The sequence below is a fragment of the Amblyraja radiata genome, chromosome 6 (genome assembly GCF_010909765.2).
Source record: "Amblyraja radiata isolate CabotCenter1 chromosome 6, sAmbRad1.1.pri, whole genome shotgun sequence".
Taxonomy (NCBI): domain Eukaryota; kingdom Metazoa; phylum Chordata; class Chondrichthyes; order Rajiformes; family Rajidae; genus Amblyraja; species Amblyraja radiata.
The window spans coordinates 88,092,541-88,118,829 of NC_045961.1; the positions used below are offsets into that span (position 1 = coordinate 88,092,541).

The following is a 26,289-nucleotide window of genomic DNA, read 5'->3' on the forward strand; positions in this document are numbered from 1 at the left end:
CATTAGTAACTTTAAAGTTGCACAACAAAATAAATGGAGGGAGCAGCATTAATCAACATTTGTGGCTGTTTTTGACTACACTAAAGGGCCTGTCCCACTGTACGAGGTAATGCAAGAGTTCTCCCGAGTTTCCCCTGATTCGATCTCGGAGAATTATGGTAATAGCTGTTCGTAGGTACTCGGGGCTCTCGTGGACATTTTTCACACTGTTGAAAAAACTTCATGAGCTTACCGCGTTTCCTGAGGACCTGCCGTTAGCGATAAGAGACGTCCCGAGGTCCGGCGTACCTGCTACGTACATTCTACGTACTTACCACGAGTTTGATTTTTTTTTAAACTCGGGAGAGCTCTTGGGTAAACTTGAATAGCGGGACAGGCCCATAAAGCTCACAATCAAGTGAGATTTGTATTTGGCTTCCAACAGAAATTCATTTCCATTTTGCATTTATTACCTGATGCATGCAAGCCCTGATACTCATCATAAGACTAGACCAGAGGCAATCTCACTCAAGACTGGTGTTAAACAAAATTGTCATTGGCTCGAAGCATTTTTAACATCTTTCTTTCTGCAATGTTGCTCCTTGCATTCAGCAAACTTTCTGCAGAACACTTTTCAAAATTAATGTGAAACTGTTTAAACTCAGGAATGAAGGTTAGCCAAACTTCCGTCATTGAGTCACAGCAAGCAGGCAACATTTGCATTTACCTGCGATTGAAGGCTGAGCTGCAAGCCATAATCAATGTTTTCATTAAAGCATATTAGAGGATGGCATTTAAACAGCATCTGAAAGACAAAAAGTCCTCTTACTTGTACTATTGTATCACACTACCCACCAACAGTAAAAATTGACAGAGCCAACCTTGAAGATTTGGGCCACTTCTCCTATCTTGAGAGGCAATCTCACCATAAGACTTTGATTAACTTCAGCATCACCTTCTATGTGGCTTTAGTTAATGGAGAGAAAGGCTGTTTAAAGATAAAGACCTTAGACATGGCAGGGTAGTTGTGGTCTATTGGGCAGGAACGATCTTCACCCTCTTACCTGCTACTGACACTTGGACTATCAACAGCAGGCATGTCAAGATACTGGAAAGATACTACCAAAGCTGTCTTCACAAAAACCCTAATTTCACTGGAAGGATAAGTAAATGTGTCAACCTCCTCTCCCAGGCCAACATCCCCAGCAGTGAAGTCCTTATTATTGTAGCCAGCAATGTTGGAAGGCCACACTGATTGCTTGCCTTGCACCGTATTCCCAAACTATCATGGGATGAGATTACTAGGTGGACAGAGGGAAAGTTTGAAAGATGTGATCACTTACCTTGAAGAAATGCCTCTTTTGCCCATAGAGGTGGGGGGGTTGGATATTATCAAGGACGTTGAGGTCAGGCGTCAGGAGCAAATGGGTGGCCTGCATGAGCTGTGGAAGGAGTTCACCAAATTACCCAACATCTGTGGAAGAGTTTGTGTTTTCGTGTGAGCCTCTGGCCACAAAATTGGATTGGAAGCAAGTCTTGATCCCAGGACAATAAAAAGCAGCAGAAACACTGGGTAACAAGGGTTGTGTTCACTCCAATCTTCTGTGCTTAAGTTTCCCAATGTGTACTTTGGTAGGCAGGACACTCAGCTAGAACATGATTGATCAGGTCGGTCCTGGACAATGCATTTCCTGTAAACCGTGCAGGAAGTTAATACTTGGGGGAAAGTTTGAGAGAAAACCAGCCTATCTTTGCATTAGAGCAACATCCATTTGCATTTATTTCTGTTACCTTTGCCAAACAAGGAACTTGGATTTCAGGTTTGTGAAACCTGATCCATTTGGCATGTAGTTGAATTCCTGGAAGACTTCCCAGCAGCAATTCATAAATGATTTAACACACTACAGTCAGGACTTGCTGACAGTCACTGAGCAGGACACTATGGTGTAGAAATGAGGCACTGCAGTTCTGGATGGTATTGGACCATTTGTATGTGGACTATCTTCATTGCATTTTTTTTCTAGATCTGTCCAATGAATAATTTCACTTTCTTCACATTCAGCTTGGTAATTTCACTTTCTTCACATTCACAAAGGTAAATACTGGGTTCCTTTACAGCACTGGGATTGCTTAAGTTGATTCCTATGCATTTGAAGTTTTAAAAGAGAAACTTGGTATATCAGATTTCCTGTTAAAGGTTCTGAATGGCTCATAATTCACTTCTATGAAAGCCTGTTCATCCAGTTATGTGCAGAGGAAGTTGGAACGGCATCTACAGCTGCACCAATGTCCCAAGCTCTTGCCATCCTGCGGCCTGCTGGTGGATCCAGAATGTTTCTCTGGCTGCAGCGACCAGGCGCATCCCACTTCTCTTTCCAGGTCATAGCGCTATCTGTAGTTAGGGCAGGAAATTGGTGTAGCTTGAGTGTAGGTGAGTTTCTGCTTCCATCATGGCTGGTTCATGGGCCCCTGATTTTTTTAAATTTCTGAAGAATACATTTGGATCATTATATACTTGTCACACCAGCTTTGATATTTCCTTCCACATAACCATATAACAATTACAGGCCATCACGGCCCTTCAAGTCCGTGCCGACCACTTATTTTCCCCTAGTCCCATTTACCTGCACTCAGACCATAACCCTCCATTCCTTTCCCATCCACATACCTATCCAATTTATTTTTAAATGATAAAATCGAACCTGCCTCCACCACTTCCACTGGAAGCTCATTCCACACAGCTACCACTCTCTGAGTAAAGAAGTTCCCCCTCATGTTACCCCTAAACACCTGTTCCCTCAAGAGCATTCTGCTGACTATTTTCTTTTCTTCAGAATCAGAACGAAGTCATTTGGAGGTGTTGCAAAAAATGCTTCTCAACACAGTGCAGCGAGAATCTGGAACTCTTCTCTCCTCTGCCACCCCCACTTCCCCCCCCAAAGCTCCATGAAAATTGGAAATTTCAAAAGCTGGTAATGACAGCTTTTTTTGGCTGTTTAAGAGTTGTGAGACTTAAGCGGGGGGGGGGGGGGAAGGCTTTATGAAAATGTAAGCAGGGTGGGCTTGAGGGCTCAAGTAACTTAATTGGCTGGAGATCGTTCATTAAATGGGGAATACTATTCCAAGGGATGCTCTGGCTGTCTGATCTTGGGAAGCACCTTGGGGTTGTGTGTTAACCCTGATGTGGGGTTGGCATCAGGAGAGCCACTGAACATTCAGTGGATGGCTGTTGAAGTGCAAAGCGTCTGTCCTCCGGTATTGATTGAGTTTCAGACAGAGGATTTCTCTGGATTTTGTCCAAATCCCTATCTCCATGGCAACTGCAGTCGAAAGGAGCCAAATGAGTGTTTGCAGGAAATCCAACATCACGGGTTTTGTTTTGCTGTCAAAGTGGAGAGATTTAAAATGATGTGAGCAGAGCAGCTGCTGCATGCTAGCTGGTGCACCATTTATGGGCAGGAAGAAGTGGGCTGAGAACCTTCGTATGCACTAGACATAATCACTCTGGTTCTTTGTCAAGAGAGGACCAGCAAACACTTGCCTGCACAACTTCTGTTTCTGTTTTATACTGCACCCGAAACAAAATAATCCATCTGAGAATTACCTTGCTGAAGTGTAGCCTTGAAAAATTGACACCCGAGCCGCAGGGGATAACAGTTTACTGGGTGCTTTAAAGAGGGGAGGTGAGCGGTTTAGGGAGAGTATAGAAGTTGGGACATGTTGCAGTTATATAAGATGTTGGTGAGGCCACATTTAGAGTATTTCGGTCAGTTCTGGGCACCATGTTATAAGAAAGATGTTGGCAAGCTGAAAAGGGTGCAGAGAAGATTAACGAGGGTGTTGTCAGGCCTCGAGGACCTGAACAATAGGGAGAGGTTGAGGAGGTAGGGACTGTGTTCCTTGGAGCGCAGGTGGATGAGGGTTGATCTTATAAAGGTGTACAAAATTATGAGAGGAATCGATTGGGTAGACACAGTCTCTTGCCCAGGGTAGGAGAATCAAGAACCAGAGGACATAGGTTTAGGGTGAGGGTAGATAGATTTAGTAGGAATCTGAGGGGAAACTTTTTCATACAAAGGGAGGTGGGTGTATGGAACGAGTTGCCGGAAGAGGTAGTTGAGGCAGGTACTATCGCCACGTTTAAGAAACATTGGTACATGGATAGGACAGATTTAGAGAGATATATGGGCCAAGCGTAGGCAGGTGGGACTAGTATAGATGGGACATGTTGGTCAGTGTGGGAAAGTTGGGGTGAAGGGCCTGTTTCCACACTATGACTCTGACTCTGACGGTTACAGGACTGAAGACACAACTAACAAAGAAAGATTGAAAATTCAGGGTACCCAATATGAATTGATTTTGGAGGAGATAAATAGATTTCTGGTGCTGACCGCATGAGCAAATAAGTTACCATTAATTTATTATAAATCAGTTTCCTTACACAAAACATTGTGTGCAAGTGTCCTCTCTTTAAACCAAACCATATATCTGTTAGAATGTGTTGAGAAAGCCAAATGTTCACTGTGTTAACTGCTAAACGAGTGCGTTGAAAAATAATTAAATCCAATTATATTTAAAAATACAAAGTAATTGTTCAAATCCGCAACTAAAGGACCTGTCTCCTGCAGATATTGGCGTTGGAAGTGACTCGGTATGTGCACGTCATCAATCCCATCAAATAAAGTCAGCTGATTCTCTCGCTGGAGCCCACTTGTCACTTGGAAGAACTTCCAAAAACTTTCCTGGAAAATATCGAAGTTTAGTGAGTGAAAGTTGAATGTTTGCCATGTTGGGATATGGGGATGGGGAAAGGCGGTGGATATGAGGGAGGAGCAGGGATTACTGGAATGTGATCTGGAGAAATTGACTGCAGAGAACATCTACCTGATTGGATCTATGGTGGACAGGTGGTTTCACTAATTTCACTGAGTCGTCAGGGTGTGGTTCCAGGGGTTGGCATCTTATGATGGTTCTTTGCTTTGTAAAATGCACACTGTTGGTTTTGGGATGTTAAAGGTCTACTTGAAGATCTGCAATTCTGCCTTCTCCAATTTCACTGAAGCACCTGGGGTCACTAAGGTAGATCTCTGCAGCTTTTTCCTAGATTTGACATTGTTGTAAAATGTTGAGGGCAGAACTGGCCGCAGTGCTTTCCATTTGTTCAAAAGGAATTGTGTCGCCTTTTATTACAAATACATTAAACCCTTGTTATAACGGACCTCTGTATAACGAATCTTGATTATAACGGAAGGTCATACTCTGGCTGCAGAGGACATTGTGCTGCCTCGCAGAACTAGCTGCCCCCAACGCCACCCCTGGCTCTTGCTGCCTCCTGGCTGCTTACCTCCCCGGCTACTTGCACCTCCTGCTGCCACCGGCTCGCGACACTACCCCCGGCTCGCACCACATCCCCGGCCACTCTCAGACCCCCCCTCCCCCCTCTCTATAGTCCACTATAACGAGGGTTTACTGTATTCTTATGAAGGAGTGAATACTGATTTGAATTATTTATTTTTTGGAAAGGACATGACTGATAACAGCAACCATCACATGGTGGTAAAAGCAAAATTCAACTTCTATCAGACCAACGAGGATGAACTCTGCTTTACCAAGGGTGATATCATCCATGTTACCAGAATTGAGGAAGGGGGCTGGTGGGAAGGAACACTCAACAGCAAAAACGGCTGGTTTCCCAGCAATTATGTGAGAGAAATGAAGCTGAATGGTAAGTTGATAACTTGAAAGGAAAGTATTTGTGAAATTGATAAATGGCTCAAAATGCAATGTGAGGTGTTTAATCTGTGGACTAAAATTCTGATCGAGTTAAGAGAGAGACTAAAGAAATCCCCGGCTTAAGGCTGGATCTTGAAACTAAATTGCACAAAATCTTTAGATTGTTTCGTATTGAGTATTGATACAAACAAAAAGTGGAAAACAAAGGTTGTTGGGAGAACAAGGTTGACTGGATTTATTTTTTTAAATGAATAATGATTCTGGCAAGTAGGCTGATCGATGGTCGGTGTGGGCTCAATGGCTGAAGGGCCTGTTTCCATACTGTATCTCTAAATTAAACTTGGCTAAACAGTAACTCATCTTCCAACTGGATCTGTTGCAGCATTCTGAAATCAATATCAAATTCAACATCACGTATCTTGAGTTTTCTGTAGGTTATGCATCTGTGTTATTTTTCTCTCTCTCCATTAGCACAGCCTGATCTGGCAGGCATTTCCCACAGTGCTGCATTTCACAGCTTGTGTGTGTCCCTTTGTTTGCCATTGCACTCTCTCTCCCCCTTTTCCACCCACCTCGGTTAGCCTAATCAGTCAGATGTCGTCTTCAACAGCTTCACCATGACAAATCTGGCGTCATCCTGTCAGACATATTCTCCTGCATTCCATCTCAGCTCCCCATCCCCTCTCTAAAACTAAGCTTTCTCAATTCCCAATTCTGGCAAAGGATCTTCGACCTGTAATGTTAATTTTGTTTCCCTTTCCACACTGGGTATCTGTCCACTTTAACTGTGGTCCTTGATTTTGCAGGCAGCAGTGAGCAAGGCCATTAGGATTCTGTATTACATTGACAAATCGGTGGAGTTCACATCTCGGTCAAGATATATCCTGGGGTACAGCTGGAGTACTAGTTACATGTCTGTTCAACATCCTGCAATTGGGACAGTGCAGGGGGCAGCAGCAAAGTTGTTTTGCAGTTTTTATATATTGTGGAATATACTGGTATTTATCAGTACCTGCTTTGTACCGAGTTACAGGATGTACCGTTATCGCAAGAATGTTGACGTTTTACTGGGGAAATGTTGGCCCACGTCTGCTGATGTCTGAAGACATGATCTGTACTCTGTTCCATGTCCTCACAAAGTGATAGTGTAACTTAATGCCAAACATCTAATGAACAAGGCATTTGTCATCTTTGCTTTCTGCTGGAATGTGAATCTGACACTTTTTGGTTGATGTATTTACACACATCAGTACTACTTCATTGGAAGTGCAGCATTTTATGATGACCTGAAATCATTGTTTTCTTCAGCCATATCCTCCTTTCCAGTCCACTGACGATTACCGATCTGTGATCTCTCGCAGGAGGCTCTTTTGGCTATGAAAGTGTTGTAAAATGAGTCAGCCTTCAGTGTCTACCCTATAATCCAGCTTTGTCATCTTCACCCCTCCCCTCACTATTGATACACTAATCGTTGACAAAGATCATTCTCGCGATCTTCACTGCTTCTGCCTGGCTTATTTCTTATGTGGATGTTTAAGAGGGTCATGCTTTCTGCTCTTGCTTCAACATTGATTACAGTATAAATATTAAGTGTATAATAGCAATATGTTTTAGTTTTAAAGAATAATGCTTTGATTATGATTAGGCACTACTTGGGGAACTTATTTTCCAGATATCTGTTGATGTTGCATGATGATCTCTGGTGAATTTCATTTAAAAAAAAAATTGACAATTGGTTCATTCTGTAGAAAAAACAGTCTCTCCGAAGTCCGCAACTTTGAAAAGTTCACCTAAGGGATTTGAAACTCCTCCAATTAGTAAAGGTTACTACAATGTGGTAAGTGAGACTTACTGTTTATGTGGAATTGGATTTGAATTGATGCTTGCCGTAAAATCCGTTTGTCATTTTAACACGCGCCGTATGCGATGACCCATTTTACAAGCTGATGTTGTATTTTAGTTTGCTGCGCAAGATCGAATTGTGTGTTAGTTTCTCTGAGGCTGTAGCTGTCTGGTGGTGGAATCTGCTAAACGAGGTTTGCTGAAATGACAGATTCCTGGAACTTCTGTCACGTTCTTGAGGTAATTTTTGATCTGAAGAGTTACCTCACAAAAAGGAGTTGGTTAAACAGTAGTCCAAAATTTTGTTGATCAATTTGGACAAATGTCATTGTGGAATACCTTTTAGAAGGAAAAAAAGCAATTCCTGCTTTTGAAGACATTATGTTCAGGTTTTACTTTAACTGCTGTTCATGTGAACTATGATATTGCTAGTGCAGTACATGGAACCCGCGAATCGCAGCTGGCTGCTAAATATTCTGCTCTGACTTACCTGAGAATCTCTCACACACTACAAGGTTAATTAGTTGCTGCATGTTTCTCCATTAGTGTTTGGTATAGGTTAGAGGTTAAGTTGGACAGGTGGCCCCACTGGTTTACTGGTAGGAAGTTTTGTATTGCTGAATTTTTCGTATTTTTTGTATTACTCGGGTTACCTGTTTTGTTCAAGTTAAACCCGAGTAATAGCCCTGTGTGTATTTGGTGATCACTAACTCTTCAGTCAACCCACGTGTTCAAAGTATCAGACAAACAGAAATGGTGACATTTCAGTTTTTTCATCTGCTTTATTTGGAATCTCTCGCGGTTGTTAGAGGAATCTTCTCGTTAACGTGCCCGAGCAAACTAATGTTGAGTACGAAGAGACGGGAAGAGATTGGAAGACAAAATACTCTTCACCATGAGGTTTTCTCTCAGGGTCACATTAAAACACATTAAATTAATACTCATATTCTGAAATATTTACCATGTTTTCTGTTTCATTAAAAAATAGGCAGCGTAACAGCAAATGTACCCTGGCATACATGTTCTATACATAATCTGCACGAAATACAGCAAGGTAAATTAAAATTTCAACTGGTACCAGATTTTAACAAGCATGTGGAACAAATTTCCATGAAAATAAATTTCAAACTAATAGCTGGATGATTATTCAATAAAGAATAGAGCTAGGTGAAGTGGCAAAGTAAAATTTGACAAAGCAGTATAGAGAAATAACTGGTTGGGATTTGAAAGTACCGTGTTTCCCGGCAATGAAGATGCACCTGTGTCGAAGACACATCTCCAATTTAAGTTGCTAAATTTTGAAAAATGGATGGCGGGACAGGATCAAGGGTTTGGTTTAGTCCAGGGGTTGGCAACATCGCCTGCGTGCCCCGGGACTGGCTTCAGTTCCCAGATCCCTCGCGCCCCCGGGACTGGCTTCAGTTCCCAGATCCCTCGCGTCCCCGGTTGTAGCTGCAGTTCCCAGGTCGCCTGCGAGCCCCAGGTCTGGTTGTTGCGCCCAGGTTGGCTCGCTTGCCCCAGGTCTGGCTGTGACACTCAGGTCGGCTGCGTACCCCGCGAATGGCTGCAGTTCCCAGGTCAGCTCGCTTGCCCCAGATCAACTGCTTGCCCCAGGTCGGCTAGCTTGCGATTTTTGGATAACCAAACTCGCTTATTGTTGGCAAACTGCCTGTTCATCTTTGCATGCATGATTTAATATCTATCAATATTTTGTTACTTCAAATGTGTTAAATTAAATCGTGCTTTACATAACTGGCCGTGGTGATTGGGATTGTCACTCTGCCCTTCCTGCAGAAAAATACTTCAGAAACATTCTTAAATTCCTTCTGCAAGGACGTCAAGCAAAGCACTTGCAATTTTGCAGCATTAAGGTAGTAATAACTCTACCCATGAGGGCATAATAACTCCTCCCAATACTCTTCAGAGCAGTGTCGTAAAACAGAGATTAACATCAAGCTGTAGATTCATATTCAGATTCCGAGTTTATTATGTACACCAAAGCGTAGTGGAATTTCTTGTGCACAAGAAGCTCGCAGAGTAAACAGTGCATGGTATTGATAGATACAACAATTACAATAATAAATACAAAACAGCAGAATGTGCAAGATTGTAGTGCAATCCATAGTGCAAAAAAAGTACCAAAGTATAATAATGGAATAACCAAATGAGGTAGAGTTAAAAACATCTTTTGGACGAGACTATGAAAGAAATGATTGGTTCCAGAGTCTGATAACAGTTGCTGTTCTTAAGTTTGGACATCTGTACTTTCAAGCCTCTATCTTCTCCCAGAAAGTAGAAAAAAAGAACAGGGTGGCATGCATCCTTACCGATACTTCCACAATTCTTGATGCAATGCACCATGAAGATGGACTGGGACAGAAGGAAGTGAGAGACTGTGATGGACTGGGCTGAGTTCACCACTCTCTGTAGATTCAGGTGGTCAACAACAGAGCAGTTTCCAAAGCAGTCTGAGATACATCCCATCAGAATATTTTCTAGAGCACATCTACAAAAGTTCGAGAGAAACCTCATGGTTGTGCCGAATCTTCTCGGGTGTCTAAGAAAATCAATATATTCTCGATTACCGCATAAGTGTGAAGGGACCACAGGTTAGGTTATTGGTGATGTGGAACTTGAACCTATGGACCATCTCTACTGCAGCTGTGTTCACTCCCTCACTTCCTTAAGTCAGCAATAAACTCTCTCATCTTGCTTAAGATAGACACAAAGTGCTGGAGTAACTCAGCACGTCAGGCAGCATCTCTGGAGAAAAAGGATGGGTGATCGGACTCCTCAGTCTGAAGAAGGATCCCGACCCAAAACGTCACCCATACTTTTTCTCCAGAGATGCTGCCTGACCCGCTGACTTACTCCAGTACTTTTGTCCATCTTTGGTATAATCCAGCTTCTGCAGTTCCTTGTTCCGTCTTTTATCTTGCTGATGTGTGACTTAAAGTAATGACTTAAAGTTCCCGATTTCTTTCCTGTACTTCGTTTTCATCATTTTTGTTGATCCTCTGGGAACAGTTGTATCATCGGTGACCTTAAAGATAGAGCAGGTGTTGCACTTGGCCACGTACATAGTCATGGGTACACAGAAAATGAGCGCACAATCTTGACCAGTGTTTAATTTAGCTTAGAGATGCAGCGGAGAAGCAGGCACTTCTGCCCACAGTGTCCGCACCAAACAGCGATCCCTGTACGCTAACACTATCCTACACACTAGGGCCAATTTACAATTTTTACCAAAGCTTATTAACCTACAAACCCGTACGTCTTTGAAGCGTGGGAGGAAACTGGAACACCAGGAGAAAACCCACACGATCACGGGGAGAACATGCAAACTATGTAAAGACCGAAGGGCTTGTTTCCGCACTGTATCACTAAACTAAACTACCGCTGCGCCATCGTGTCGTCCAAGGCCTCCATGGTATTGAAGGCTGAGCTGCAGTCAATGAATAGCATCTTGGAAAGTGATCCCGTGTGAAGTGAATTCCTTACGTTTATTGGTACATTTCCAATTTCGCGAGGCTGAGAGGGTCGATATTCCATTCTCAGCATTGAGGGATTGAATTTGATCTTTGGAACTGGCTCCAGTTGGGATTCAGGATGTCTGCTGTTGATAGCTGAGAAAGCTAAATAGTAAAGTTAATTACAAACTGGAAGAAGTAAGAGTATTCTATTGATCTGGGATATTTTTCAATGAAACCCTGCCTGTTCTGAGGAATTGTACATTATGAAAGGACAGTTGATTTACTATACTTGGCTTGCTTGCTGAGGGAATGCATGCTTTTGAGTGCTTGTTCCATGGCTAGCTTACTGCAGTAAATCTGGCCGACAGTGGTGGTTTTCATGGGTTGTTATAGACTGTCCTTTCAGCTCACTCGGGAGTGGGCGCACAGCCACTATTCACAATTGACGCCGTGTGTAGCCCAAGAACAATGGGCAAGACAGAGCAGCTGGCCCACTGAGCCGGTTGCATCAAGCAGCTGGGCACAGGGATTCCCAGTGCCTGCGTCAGCCAGCAGTAATGTCGTACTCTGGGACATTGTGAGCACTCTGATTATTAGCAACCACTTTCTGTTATTTGCACTACCAGTTTATTTATTCATGTGTGTATATATTTATATCATGGTATATGGACACATTTATCTGTTTTGTAGTAAATGCCTACTATTTTCTGTGTGCTTAAGCAAAGCAAGAATTTCATTGTCCTATACAGGGACACATGACAATAAACTCACTTGAACTTGAACATGGTGCCCCGATGCTGCTCCATGTGTCAGAAGGAAAGGGAATCGAATCGCATCTGTTGCTGATCGGAAATATACTGTAGCTGTAACATTCCGAGACGGCAGTTCCAGGCTCAAACCCGTCTCCAGAAACAGCACAAAATTCCTGGCTGACATCGAGGGTGGAGCCTCGCGCTATGGGAGGGTGGTGCTGAGGGGCGAGCCCTGCTCTGTGGGAGGAGTGATGCTGTTGGGGGAGCCCCACCCACACTGTAGGAGGGTGGCGCTGAGGGGGGGAGCCCCGCCGTGGGAGGGTGGCGCTCGGGGAACATCGTGCGATGGGAGGCGTTGAGGGGCGAGCCCTGCTCTGTTGGAGGAACGTTGCTGGGGGGGGGGGGGAGGAGGGAGGAGGGAGGAGGGGGGGGGGAGGAGAGTCCCGCACTGGGAGCAGCGGTGCTGAGCGGAAGCCTAGCGCAGTGGGGTCCCTGCACTTTTGGTTCTCGATGCCACCCCCTCTACATCTGTGAGACCCCGCTTGAATTAGGCAACTGCAGATCAGTTGCACTCAGTCCGCCAGGTGGGAGATCCTGCTTGTGAGCCACTTCCCTTTACCATTCCCACACATACCATTCAGTCTTCAGGTTCCTCCATTGCCAGAGTGAAGCATGCAAACTGAAGAACAGTATCTCGTGTTCCACTTGAGTACCTTACAACCCAACGGCATGAATAGTTAATTCTCATATCTATGTCTATATATATCTATCACCCCACTCGTCTCCATCTACCAAGCAGTTCCCTATCTCCTCACCCTTGCACACATCTTTTTCCCTCACTCCTCCTGCCCTGGTCATCCAGTTCCTTTTCCTACCTCCAGAAGCTCATTTCCCACCCTTCACAAATTTGGGTCTCCCACCTTTCTTCCCCCCTCCACTCGGTTACCTCCAAAGCACCATACCCCCTCTGGTTCTGCACATCCCTCCCCATTTTTCCTCCTCTACAGATTCCATAATTTCCACCCTTTTGTCATCTTAACCCCTCCCTCCCCCAACCGGCACCATTCAACCCCTTCTTGTCTTCATCAATTTAGCACATGCCAGCTCTTTCCCCACCTCTCTCCCTCGCCTCTTTCTACCAATACTCTCTCCTCTACTCTATCAGTATAACACAGCAAAGAGTAGCCGGAAGCCAGAGGATTGGGAAACTTTCATAGGACATCAGAAGGAAACAAAACAGGCAATACGGGCTGAAAACCGGAAGTGGTGGCGCTGCCCTGGCAGCAGCGGCTCGCCTGCAGTCCGTTTGTTTTTACTTTTTTGTGTTGTTTTTTTTCGTTTTGTCTAGTTAAATTTTTGGTTTTTAGGTTGTGTTTATGTGGGAGGTGGGGGGTTGAAACAGGGCTTGCTGTCTCTCCCTTCGGGAGAATGCGACTTTTTTGTCGTATCCCCCTTCTCTGCCTCCGTCTGCGCTGAGGCCTAATGGCGGAGCTGGCGACCTCGAGACTCCGGAGGCAGAGCCAGTCAGGACTCGCCCTGGGCTCGCTCCCGTGAGGGCGGCTCGGGGCTGGAACGGCGCTCCCATGTGGGGCTGTGACGCTCCCGTGAGTGCGGCCTGGCGCGGGGCTGAGACTCTCCCGTGAGGGGCTGTGGCGCTCCCGTCGGAGCGGCTCAGCTCGAGGGAGGTACGGCGCTCCCGTCGGAGCGGCCCAGCTCGAGGGAGGAACGGCGCTCCCGTCGGAGCGGCCCAGCTCGAGGAAGGTACGGCGCTCCCGTCGGAGCGGCCCAGCTCGAGGAAGGTACGGCGCTCCCATCGGAGCGGCCCAGATCGAGGGAGGTACGGCACTCCCGTCGGAGGTGCCCAGCTCGAGGGAGGAACGGCACTCACGTGAGGGCGATCCGGCTCGGGGCTGGAACGGTGCTCCGGTGGCTGGGACGGCGTTGTGGCGGCGGTGACCGGAGTCCGGGGTTTAGCCGCGGGCCAGCAGCTGTGTTTGCTGGACTGGAGGGCGGCAGCTTCGACCACCCCGGGCCGTGGTGTTTGAGCCGGCCCGTTTGCGGGGTTCGGTGAGCCGCGGGACTGTTTGTACCATTGCCCGGTGGGGTATCGTCTCAGCGCAGAGGGAGAAGAGGAGGGAAGAGACTGCAGCCCTAAGATTTTTGCCTCCACCACAGTGAGGAGGTGCTTGGAGGACTCACTGTGGTGGATGTTAATTTGTGTTTACTGTTGTTTATTATTGTATTATTGTATGTATGACTGCAGGCACGAAATTTCGTTCAGACCGTAAGGTCTGAATGACAATAAAGGTAATTCTAATTCTATTTCTAATTCTAAAAAAGATTAAGTACTAAGGGAAGCTGGCCAGGAATATAAAGAAGGACAGTAAAAGCTTCTTTAGATATGTTAAGGGAAAGAGAGTAGCAAAGTCAAATGTGGGTCCCTTGAAGGCAGACACGGGTGAAATTATTATGGGCAACAAGGAAATGGCAGAAGAGTTGAATAGGTACTTCGGATCTGTCTTCACTAAGGAAGACACAAGCAATCTCCCAGATGTACTGCAGGACAGAGGATCTAAGGGGGTAGAGGAACTGAATGAAATTTTCATTAGGTGAGAAATAGTATTGGGTAGGCTAATGGGACTGAAGGATGATAAATCCCCTGGACCTGATGGTCTGCATCCCAGGGTCCTCAGGGAGGTGGCTCTAGAAATAGTGGACGCATTGGTGATCATTTTCCAATGTTCAATAGATTCAGGATCAGTTCCTGTGGATTGGAGGATAGCTAATGTTATCCCACTTTTCAAGAAAAGAGTGAGAGAGAAAACGGGGAATTACAGACCAGTTAGTCTGACTTCAGTGGTGGGAAAGATGCTGGAGTCAATTGGTAAAGAGGTAATAATGGGGCATTTGGATAGCAGTAAAAGGTAGCATGGATTTATGAAAGGGAAATCATGCTTGACTAATCTTCTGGAATTTTTTGAGGATGTGACAAGTAAAATGGATGAAAGGGAGCCAGTGGTTGTAGTGTATCTAGACTTTCAGAAAGCCTTTGATAAGGTCCCACACGGGAGACTGATGACTAAAATTAGAGCACATGGTATTGGGGTTACGGTGTTGACATGGATAGAAAATTGGTTGGCAGACAGGAAGCAAAGAGTAGGAGTGAAGGGGTCCTTTTCAGAATGGCAGGCAGTGGCGAGTGGAGTGCCGCATGGCTTGGTGTTGGGGCCGCAACTGTTTACCATATTTATTAATGATTTGGAAGAGGGAATTAGGAGCACCACTAGCAAGTTTGCGGATGACACAAAGCTGGGTGGCAGTGTGAACTGTGAAGAGGATGTTAGGAGGTTGCAGGGTGACCTGGACAGGTTGAGTGAGTGGGCAGATGTGTGGCAGATGCAGTATAATATAGATAAATGTGAGGTTATCCACTTTGGTGGCAAAAACAAGGGGGCAGATTATTATCTCAATGGGGTTAGGCTAGGTAAGGGGGAGGTACAGCAAGACCTGGGTGTCCTTGTACACCAGTCACTGAAAGTTGGCATGCAAATACAGTAGGCAGTGAAGAAAGCTAATGGAATGTTGGCCTTCATAACAAGAGGATTTCAGTATAGGAGTAGAGAGGTTCTTCTGCAGTTGTATAGGGCTCTGTTAAGACCACATCTGGAGTATTGTGTACAGTTTTGGTCTCCTAATTTGAGGATGGACATCCTTGTGATTGAGGCAGCGTAGGTTCACGGGATTGATCCCTGGGATGGCGGGGCTGTCATATGAGGAAAGATTGAAAACACTAGGCTTGTATTCACTGGAGTTTAGAAGGATGAGGGGCCAGAGAGTTGTGAATTTATGGAATTCCCTGCCACAGAGGGCAGTGGAGGCTAAATCACTGGATGGATTTAAGAGAGAGTTGATAGAACTCTAGGGGCTAGTGGAGTCAAGGGATATGGGGAGAAGGCAGGCACGGGTAATTGATTGGGGACGATCAGCTATGATCACAATGAATGGCGGTGCTGGCTTGTAGGGCTGAATGGCCTCCTCCTGCACCTATTTTCTATGTTTCTATGCTTCTAAGAAGGGTCCCGACCCGAAATATCGTCCGTTCATTTCCTTCCGCAGATTCTGCCCTGAGCTACTTGATTTCCTCCAGCACTTTGTTTCCGGCACTGAAAGGTTGTTCAGCCCAGCATGCGCATGCTGCCAAGTTCCATGCACATTTAGCACTAGTCTGTGCCTTGCCAAATGTAAACAATGCATGGTTGCTGCTGCATCTTTTTTTTTTGTGAAACAATTAGTCTTTGTTAATATCCATCAAGCTATCAGGGCTTTTTTTTTTTCTGGTTCAAACTGAAAAAATCATTAGAATTAGAATTAGAATTAGATTCCTTTATTGTCATTCAGACCTTTCGGTCTGAACGAAATTATGTTGCCTGCAGTCATACACAGAACCAATAAAAACAAAACATACAATAAACACAAATTAAACATCCACCACAGTGAGTTCACCAAGCACATCCTCACTGTGATGGAGGCAAAGTCTTAGTCTCCGTCTCTTCCCTCCTTGTTCTCCCTCTGCGCTGAGGCGATCGATCCAGGCCGGAGATGCCGCCCTCCAGTCCAGCGGACCTCCATGGTGATGTCGCCGCCACCGAAAGCCGGAACGCCGTCTCCGCTCCGAGACGGCCCGCCACAGCATCAGCTCCGGGCAGCCGCCCCAGCTCCAGGCCGCCGCCCCAGCTCCGGGTCCCGCAGTCTCCGCTCTGGGCCGCTGCCCCCAGCTGATTATAGGGCAGTCTGTAAACAACTGGAGGCACATTGGATGGAGTTTAGCAGTTTGGGAGCAAGAGCAAAGTTTCGACATTTGGTTTCTGAAACGTTTCACCACAGGAGGCTTCTTCAGCTTGTTTCAGCCTTTTGGAGACTTGTTAATTGAGATTGATCAGTTGGACTACACACTGCTCCTTTAACATCATAACCTGCAGCGATCAGGGTGGTAGATGGTGGCCTCGATAGACCTCTGCCTTTTGGTTTCTAGCAGTTTTGATATGACTCCCAGTTTGTTCATTGACTATTGTAAAACAGTGTGATATCACATTAGGAACTGTGCGTAAGAGAGACTGGTGAAGGTGAAAGTTGGGAGAGCAGTCTCCTCTGTACAATGCTCCTCAGTGCTGGCTGATGAATCATTCGCTGTCACTGATTATAGCCAGTCCTCAGCTGGGTTACCACTCCACAGGGAAAAGTAATGGCTCGATTGGGAAATGTGCAACAGGAAATTGATTTGTATCCCATTGGATTTTATAAGGACTAAAAAGGGACACAGCTCATTGTTCTTCTACTGGAGCTCATCTTAACCTTGTTGCGATAGAGAAGGCCAGTTTAATTTATTCTGTCCAGAAATTGATGGTTCCCAGAATTGATGCCTCAGCACCTATTCCATGTCCAGCCTGTCCAATTTTGAGTAAAGCTTTTTGCATTTGCTTTATACTCAGTGGCATCATTCATGAAGCCCTGCGTCTGGTATTCCATGCGTGGATTTTTATCAAGCAGTCTTGTCTGTGAAACCCAAGTCTTTTTGCCTATGTAATGTTTTGCTAAATGTATATTTTATCCCAAAATGCATCTTCTCTGATTTCATCTACGGAGACTGTGTTTATATCTGCAGTTCCTCCTTATCCTCTTCAATAGTGCTGCATACCTTTGTGTCAAATATTGCGATGCTTCATCTGAGACCCAAGTCCGGATTGTTTGCCTTTTTGCAAACCTATCTCCCCAGTTGCAATTGATAATAAAGCCTGAATGAGGCTACTTTTCTTTTCGAACAAGGAGCTTAGGAAAGAGACGGTTGAGAGGTGATCAGGGAGAGCTCTTCAAAATTAAAAGGTTTCATCGACAGAAGGTAGAAGCTGTAATTGAAAATAATTTGAATTAACTCCAGGAGAGAATGCAGGAGAAGCAGCGATAACTGAAAAATGTGGAGATCACTCCAGCAGGGAATGGCTGAAGTGAACAGCATTGCAACATTTAAAGGGGCAGCACAATGGCACAGAGGTAGAGTTGCTGCCTACAGCGCAAGAGTTTCGGGTTTGATCCTGACTACGGGTGCTGTCTGTATGGACTTTGTATGTTCTCCTTGTGACCTCGTGGGTTTTCTCTGGGTGCTCAAGACGCGTTCAAGACGCGTCGGTTTGAACGTTAATTGGCTTCTGCAAATTATAAATTGCCCGTAGTGCAATGATAGTGTGCATTATAGTGCTAGTGTATGGTGTGATTGCTGGTCGACGCAGACTCAGTGGGTCGAAGGGCCTATTTCCACTGTGTATTTCTAAAGTCTAAAGATAGTTGGATGAACACACCAGAGAGAAAAGATGGGAGGAGGCCTGTGGTTGATGGTGCTGTATTTCAGTGCTGTAATTTGAACTCTGTCTCTTTGATGCAGGTAATAACATCCACTTGTGGTTGAATTAAACATTTCATCAATATCTTGTGCAGACTCGTGCTCCAGTGTCAGTTTGACGGAGCAACACCCAGCCAGGGAAGTGGTTTTGGATGAGCACTGCACTCAGAGGGGCAGTAATGCATTGCAGTGTTGGAGGAGTGGTGCTGGGGGGGAGACTGTGAGGGAGATGGAGCATGTTTTGTTGCACTATCAGAAGGGCAGTAGCTTGGGAGCACCACGCTATTCTAGAGGTGATGTTAAGGGAGTGTCTCACTATTGGAGGGAAACTGCTGAGTGCTGCACCTTAAGATGCCGCATTGTGGACGAGAGGTGAAATCGATGTCCTGATTGCTATATTTCTGGGAGTGGAGGATTCCACTGTAATTCTATCACAGTGGATTTTCCCTGTTGCTAAGTCTGATCAGTTCTATCCTGGGAGCACATGCTATGCCTCTTGTTTCGCACTTCTTAACAGGTACTTTATTATTGACGAAATATACTAGGACGTCCTGTGGTGGCCATGGTACAAAATTATATTTTTGCGTTTTGAGTTGGGAGCGTGGATGAGGATTGGAGTATGTCCCTGTGATATTTTTCTCATTCGAAGAAGCTGGTGTGTCAAGGTTCTTGTTAAATTAGCTTGGGACCATGGCTGTGGGTGTATCTCAAACTGTGACGGTTTAAATTCATTCCCACTGCAGCTTCCATGGTGACAGGTTATGTGCATCGCTCCATCATTTGCTCTTTGTTCGGCAGGTGCTGCAGAACATTCTAGACACGGAGTTTGACTATGCGGAGGAACTAACAATGCTTTTGTCGACGTTCCTGCGACCTCTACAAGCCAGTGACAAGTGAGACGAGTTTATGAGACTGTTTTAAGAGGAAGTATGGCCATATTTCTTTTGCTAGCTCTTCATTTTTGGGATAGGTTTCCTTTCCCACCTCATGGAACATAGAACCAGGCCCTTCGGCCCTCAATGTGCCGAGCATGATGCCAAGACCAACTCCTATCCACCTGCACATAATTATTATCTCTCCACCCTCTGCATATCCTCGCGCCTACCCACAAGTCTCTTAAATGCCGCTATCATATCTGCCATCCCAGGCACTCACCATCTTCTGTGTAATAAAAAAAACTTGCCCACACATCACCATTAAAATCTGTCCCTCCCATCTGGAAGCTATGCCCTGCAGTGTTGGTTATTTCTATCCTGGAAAAAAGGTTCAGACCGTCTCCCCTAGCTGTGCCTCTCATCATTTTTATTTACTTCTATAAATGTCCCCTTAACCTGTCTTCTCTGAGCTCTTTAGAAGGAATTAGAAGGATGAGAGGTTATCTTATAGAAACATATAAAATTATTAGGGGAATGGACACGCTAAGGTAACGACATTTCGGTTCAGACCGTAAGGTCTGAATGACAAATAAAGGATCTAATTCTAATTCTAATAGATGCAGGAAACATGTTCCCGATGTTGGGGGAGTCCAGGGCCAGCGGCACGGTTTAAGAAACAGGGGTAGTCCATTTAGAACTGAGATGAGGAAAAACTTTTGCACACAGAGAGTTGTGAATTTGTGGAATTCTCTGGCTCAGAAGGCAGTGGAGGCCGATTCAGTGGATGCATTCAAAAGAGAGTTAGATAGATCTCTTAGGGTTAGAAGCATAGAAACATAGAAAATAGGTGCAGGAGGAGGCCATTCGGCCATTGGGTGTTGGTGGGATGTTTTAATCTTGGAGGGCTAATGTGGATTAAAGGTAGGAAGGGTGAGCAGCAGCAGAAGTTTGGAAGAGCTCAAGTATAAGGTGGGAGAGACCAGCATTGTGTTTGTAGGGGAGAGTTATGTAGAGGACAGGCCTTCAGCAGTCGGAGAAGCTGTTTGATTGGAATAAAAATTCCTTAAGGGAGAAGAAACTGCACAGTTGATGTCACCCCCTCCCCACCCCCCGCCTCCACCCCTCCCTTCTCCCCTCCCCGCTCCCTGCTGCAAAACGCATGACAGAGTCTCTTGCTTGGAATGGGGAATCGGACGAAAGATAGTTTTAAAGTGAGCGGGGAAAGATTGAATAGGAACCTGAAGGGTAAAATGTTTCCATAAAGAATAGTGTATGTATGGGACGAGCTGCCAGAGGAGGTGGTCGAGGCAGGTATTATCGCAGTTTAAGAAACATTTAGACAGGTACATGGATAGAATTGGTTTAGAGTGATATGTGCCAAACGCAGGCAGGTGGGACTAGTGTAGATGGGACATGTTGGTCGGTGTGGGCTGGTTGCACTGAAGGGCCTGTTTCCACAATATCACCCTATGACTCCATGGTGGCCGGCTGTATGGCAGAAATATGGAAGTGGCCTCATAACCCTGTTACTCATTCCAAACTGACTGAAGGCAATATCCCAAATCCTGAAAATTAACTTAATTTGTAAATGGGTACGCGCTTGTGTCTGAAATGCTGAACTAACCCTGTGTGTTACATTTTTAGGTTTAGTGCTGTTGAAGTGGCGTCCTTGATAGGAAATCTGGAGGATATTTGCTCATTCCAACAGACTCTTGTTCAGTGTTTAGAAGATTGCACCAGGTGAGTAATTGAGAAGGGATGAGTAAGTTTTGGCAAATCTTTAAGATTTTGGAAGTCTTGATTTCCAGCTGGAGCATCACTGATCAAATGCAGATTGAGCACTGATTATCTGGTCTGCCAACAGGGAGCTGCGATCTTTCTATTGCTCTGTTCTCATTCCTTATCTTTTGTTGTAAAATGGAGGCCACAGAGGACCTTGGCTACTGTTACTTTGTCTCTGATGCACTTGAGCATAGCATTCCAGCTGACACGGAGCAGTTTTGGTCTGTACCAAGTGAAGGAACTGTTTCTTTCTCAGTGAAGCGTGTGATGAAACTGTAATTTTGGATGCATTTTGCAGCACTTTTCACAACATCAGGACATCCTGAAAAGCTCTACAAGCAATGCTTTGGAAGTGATGTCATTCCCCCGCCCCCCCCCCCCCCACCCCCAAGTGGGTCACTGACTTCCTGCTCTCGGCCACTTTCCAGTGCTGCCTCCGGTTGTCCTAGAACACCTGGGACTGCTGGGCCAGTGGAACTGTGCAGCTACCTTCAACACAAGGGTTTCTGTTCTAAAGACGACTTCTCGCCACCTTTCCAAGGCAGCGGATGGTGCACTTGACTGCATCCAGTGAGGGAATCAAAATCAAACTAAAAGTGAAGGATTGGGGTGGCGCAGTATTAGAGTTGCTGCCTCAGCACCAGAGACCTGGGTTCAACCCAGACTACAGGTGCTCTCTGTACGGAGTTTGTAAGTTCTCCCTATGACCGCATGGGTTTTCTCTGGGTGCTCCGGTTTCATTTCGCATTCCAAAGACGGGCAGGTTTGTAGGTGAATTGATTCCTGTACAAATTTCCCCAAGTGTGTAGGATGCGAAAGAAGGGTATCATAGAACTAGTGTATAGTTGATCGATGGTTGGTGTGGGCCAAGGGGCCTGTTTCGGCGGCGCGACTCACGTTGCAGCGGGCCCTACAGCCTGTCTGTCTTTTTTTTGTCTAGTTAAATGTAGTTTGTTTTGTTATTGTTAATACTGTTTTTAACTGTGTACATGTGGGGGGCGATGGGGGGGGGGGGGGGTGGGAGGGGGAAACTTAAAAATCTCTTCCCTGCAAGGGAGACCCGACCTTTTTCTTGTCGGGTCTCCGTTGTCGTTGGGGCCTAGCAACGTGGAGCGGCCTCCAACCGGAACGACCCGGGGGCTCCAGTTGCGGAGCCTGCGGACTTACCATCGTGAGGCTGGCCGGCCTCGGAGCGTGGGGAGCAGTGGTGGCTTGCTGCTGCGGCCCGACTCCGGAGCTCGGAGGCTCCAGCTGCAGCCGTAGGTCCGGTGGACTGTGATATCGGGAGCTCGCGGGTCCGGGTGGGAGACCGCTTTTCGGAGCTCCCGCAACGCGCCTCCTCCCACCTGTGTCGCGGGGTTGGAACGACCCGGAGCGGGGCCGTCCATCGCCCGGCGCGGCTTTAATGGCCGCGGGACATTCCAACGCCCGCCGGGGGCTCCTACTTTGTGACTTTTGGGCCTGGAGCGGGGCCGTACATCGCCCGGCGCGGCCTTAAATGGCCGTGGGACTTGCCATCGCCCGCCTGGGGCTTCGACATCGGGAGAAAAATGGTGCAGGGGAGAGAAAAGACTTTGCCTTCCATCACAGTGAGGAGGAGATTCACTGTGATGGATGTTTGTGTAAATTGAATTGTTTGTATGTCTTGTAGGAATTGTCTTTGTTTGTATGGCTGTGGAAACAGAGTTTCGTTTGAGCCTCACTGAGGTTCAAACGACATGGAATAAAATATTGTATATTGTATATTGTTTCCACGCTATATCTCTAAACTGAACATTTATTATTACCAATTATAAATATAACTAAGCTTATCTTATGGCTAACGTCAACAAAAAGTGCTCAGGCAGCCTCTGTGGATAAGGTTAATGTTTCAGGTTGAAATGGTTTTGATGAAATGTGTTCCGCTTGAAGCATTAACTCTGCTTCACTTTCCACAGATGCTGCCTGACCTGCCGAGTTTTTTACACATTTCTGTTTTAGATTTCCAACATCTGCCGTTTATTGATTTCCATTTACCTTGTCCTCTGTTGGCTTGTGTGTGCGCAGGTTACCCGAGTCACAACAGAAAGTCGGGGGCTGCTTTGCCAACCTAATGTCCCAGATGAAAAGTCTGTACCTTGCATATTGTGCCAACCATCCATGGGCGGTGAACATCCTCACAGAGTACAGGTATGTGATTTAACCATATAACCATATAACAATTACAGCACAGGAATTAAGGCAATCAAAGCTTTAAGAGAGCAGAACTTCCCAGTATCAGCTGTCAGCCCTAAGTCTTATCTGAACATGTGGCATATGTAACCATGTCTAGAAACAGGATGTTGATGGGTGTAGTACATGCGATAATGTGTCTATGAATGAAAAGCGGATTATGGGATGAGGTGTGTGAAGGTAAATGTTCATAAACAAATGGGTGATGGGGATGTCCATATAATCAGGGTTGAGGTGATGGGGAGGGTGTGTGAAAGAATGTGTGTCGACTGGGCTGAAGGATGGGATGGGATATGTGACCATGTATACGAAGGGGGCTGGGTGCTGAGGCAGGATACGTGAAGGAAGACATGTGCTTTGCGCCTTTGTATTTGAGTCCCTCCATGAAAACCCCCTAGATCTCAGTTTGAGCCCTGACAGAGAACTTGCACTGCTGGTTGGGTTCAGAAGGCAAGTCATTTTCTGAGTTATTTTGTTGTCTGCAGTGAGGAGTTGGGGGAATTTGTGGAAATGAAAGGCGCATCTAGTCCTGGGATTCTCATGCTTACCACCAGCCTCAGCAAACCGTTCATGAGACTGGACAAATATCCAACTCTGCTGAAGGAACTGGAGCGTCACATGGAGGTAAAAGATTCCTAATTGCTAATGGTGGATAGCTCTGCAAACATAAACTATTCGGGGCAGTTTTGAACTTTATCATTTGGGTTCATTATATGGATGCACAAATGTGGAATCTGTGGGTATTTGATAGGTCAGGCATCTACAGTGCAGAGGAGATGCAATGCAATGAAGGGAGTTGCAAACATTTTTTGCCTATTTGTCACATAATAATAGCTGTGCAGCAGAGAAACAAGCCCTTGGGGCCAACATGTCCATGCTGATCTTTTATCTGAGCTGCACTAATTCCATTTGTCAGCATTGGGTCTATATCCTTCTATACCCTGCCTAAATGTTTGACTGAATCTCTTAAAGTAGTGATCGAATCTGATCCACTACCTCCTTTGTCATCTCATCACACCACCTTCATTTGTTTCCAAGTCATCACATCACAAACCACAAGGGTCCCAACATTGATGCCTGCAGTTCACCACTGATCACAGACTAACAATCCGAAAAGCAACCTTCCACAACTGCCCTCTGCCGCAGGTCACCCAGCAAATGTCAGATCCAATTAGCCAGCTCATCTTGAGTCCCACGTGCCTTAGCCTTTCGGACCAGCCTTCCATATTAGACCTTGTCAAATGCCTTACTAAAGTCCGTTGTTAGTATTTATTCTTCTGTCTTGATTATCTAAGCTTTACCTTGCTTCCATCTTGGTTATCTAATTTCCTAAAGGTTTCCTCAGCACCAAATGTAGAAATTTGTGTTCATTTATCCTTTGTCATAGGATTCCCACCCAGACTGGCCTGACATCCAGAGATCCATGATTGCATTCAAAAGCCTTTCGGTAAGGTGCAAGTATAAGTTGCTGCTGCTCATCGGTTGTGTGTCCTTGTGCAGTGAATATAAATGATTAAAATGGCTGTTCTTTTCAGGATTGGACTTTTAGGAGTTATAGACTTGAACTGATTACTTTGTTTAACATAATTGTGGGATCCAGCAATTTGCTTCTCTTCTGTTTTATTAAATAATTTTAAGTAAACGTGTTTGACCAAGCGTGCAGTGCTCAGTCCTGGATTCCTGGATTGCTCACTGTTTTTCCACAGTGCATTCTCGCATTTAACACTCCAGTGCAGGGTAGACTGCGGGAAACTAGCTGATCATGTACTGTCCTTGATACATGTGGTAATAAACTAAAATAAACTAAACTAAACAAAGTTGAGTAGCGGCACTCAGAGTCTTTAGGGGGACGGGCAAGTGGGAGAGGGTGAAGGTAGAGTCACTCAAGGTGGTTTGGCATGGATGGTGTTCAGGTCACCACTTCTGTCGTGTTTGCGGAGAGGAGTTCGCTGTCAGCATGTTCTGACCAGGAGGGAGTTTTTGGAGGTATTTGTTATTGGGATTGGTTTATTTATTGTCATTGGTACCGAGATACAGTGAAGCGCTTTGTTTACATGTTCTCCAGTCAAATCATGCTATATGTGAGCACTAGTTCAAAAGGTCGGCAAAGAGAAAAATGCCAGAGTGCAGAATCTTATTTTAAAACATTATAGTGGTAATGTTACAAAGAAAAAAATGCAAGGATCACAGTAGATTAGGTTGGAAGATCGGGACTACACCCTAAGCTATGGGAGAACCGTTCAGTAGCCTGATAATCGGGAGTAGGAAGCTATTCCTGAATCTGGTGATGAGTACTTTCAAGTGTTGGAATCTTCTGCCAGATGGGAGTGGGGAGAAGAGAGGATGATTGGCGTAAAACCTCCTCAATTATTTCAGTTTCACTTCTGTTGGACTCTGGTAATTTGGGCATTCAGTGGTAAAGTTTAATTCTTTATTGTAATAGTCGCAGTGTCAAGAAATCCGGAAGAGAAAGGAGTTGGAACTACAGATCCTGACGGAAACAGTCCATGGCTGGGAGGGTGAAGATATTCGATCCCTCGGCAACGTCATCTACATGTCCCAGCTCATGGTGCAGAGTGGCAATGAGGTAATTTGCCATTCCAGTCACACGTGAGCAGGGCACCCACAGTGAGGTGGAACTCCAGTCCCTCTTAGCGAGGAGTTCTTCACCCTTCAACATCTTGGGCCTCTGATCCCACCCCCTCCACCGACACCCGGATCTGGCTGGGGTCCCCGACAGAGAAGAGAATAGCTTCGTCGTCTGCTCCTGTGCTGAGGGTGGGGGTTTGGACTGGAGTGGAAGCTGCGTTTTGTTTCATTGAACATTTAATTTCTGAATTAATTATGTCACATCATATCACTGCTGGAACAAAGTACAACCAGAGATTATTTGAATATTAATTTGTAAATAGTGTTTGCTGCTGACCCTCAATGCCACAGTTTGGAGGGGTCTGTCAAATTCCTGCCAACGGCAGGATGAAATTTCCCACTCTTCCCTTCCACTTTCCTGATGGGAATTCTACGCTGGGTTCCAGAGCTCTGAGTCGGTGGGAGTTAGAAGAGAGGGATTTAAGTTTCTCACTGCAGTCACAGTCTGAGTCACTGTGTGCAACTTTATGAAGTTGCAATGCACGGCTGAAATTTTCAGCTGGGTTTGAGTGGTATGGGTTTACCTGGCTGGAAACTCTGGGAACAAACGTATTTCCACAATTCCCACTGGGTCAAAAGTTCCTGTGCAGAAATTCTTG

At 45.5% G+C, this 26,289-nt stretch overlaps 1 protein-coding gene across 4 annotated transcripts in view; it reads left to right on the plus strand.

Annotated features, from left to right (window-relative positions):
- Positions 1-26,289, plus strand: part of arhgef7 (Rho guanine nucleotide exchange factor 7) — a 100,194-nt gene that overhangs the window by 30,217 nt on the left and 43,688 nt on the right. For all 4 annotated transcript variants that reach the window (XR_004412388.1, XM_033023148.1, XM_033023146.1 and 1 more), the window contains 9 exons: positions 4,608-4,741; positions 5,503-5,704; positions 7,461-7,549; positions 18,972-19,066; positions 20,693-20,788; positions 22,877-22,999; positions 23,527-23,665; positions 24,429-24,488; positions 25,485-25,628. Coding sequence is in view for 3 of the 4 variants with exons in the window: in XM_033023148.1 (XP_032879039.1) it covers positions 4,608-4,741; positions 5,503-5,704; positions 7,461-7,549; positions 18,972-19,066; positions 20,693-20,788; positions 22,877-22,999; positions 23,527-23,665; positions 24,429-24,488; positions 25,485-25,628 (1,082 nt within the window). In the remaining variant the exon portion in view is untranslated. The remainder of the gene's footprint in view (positions 1-4,607; positions 4,742-5,502; positions 5,705-7,460; positions 7,550-18,971; positions 19,067-20,692; positions 20,789-22,876; positions 23,000-23,526; positions 23,666-24,428; positions 24,489-25,484; positions 25,629-26,289) is intronic.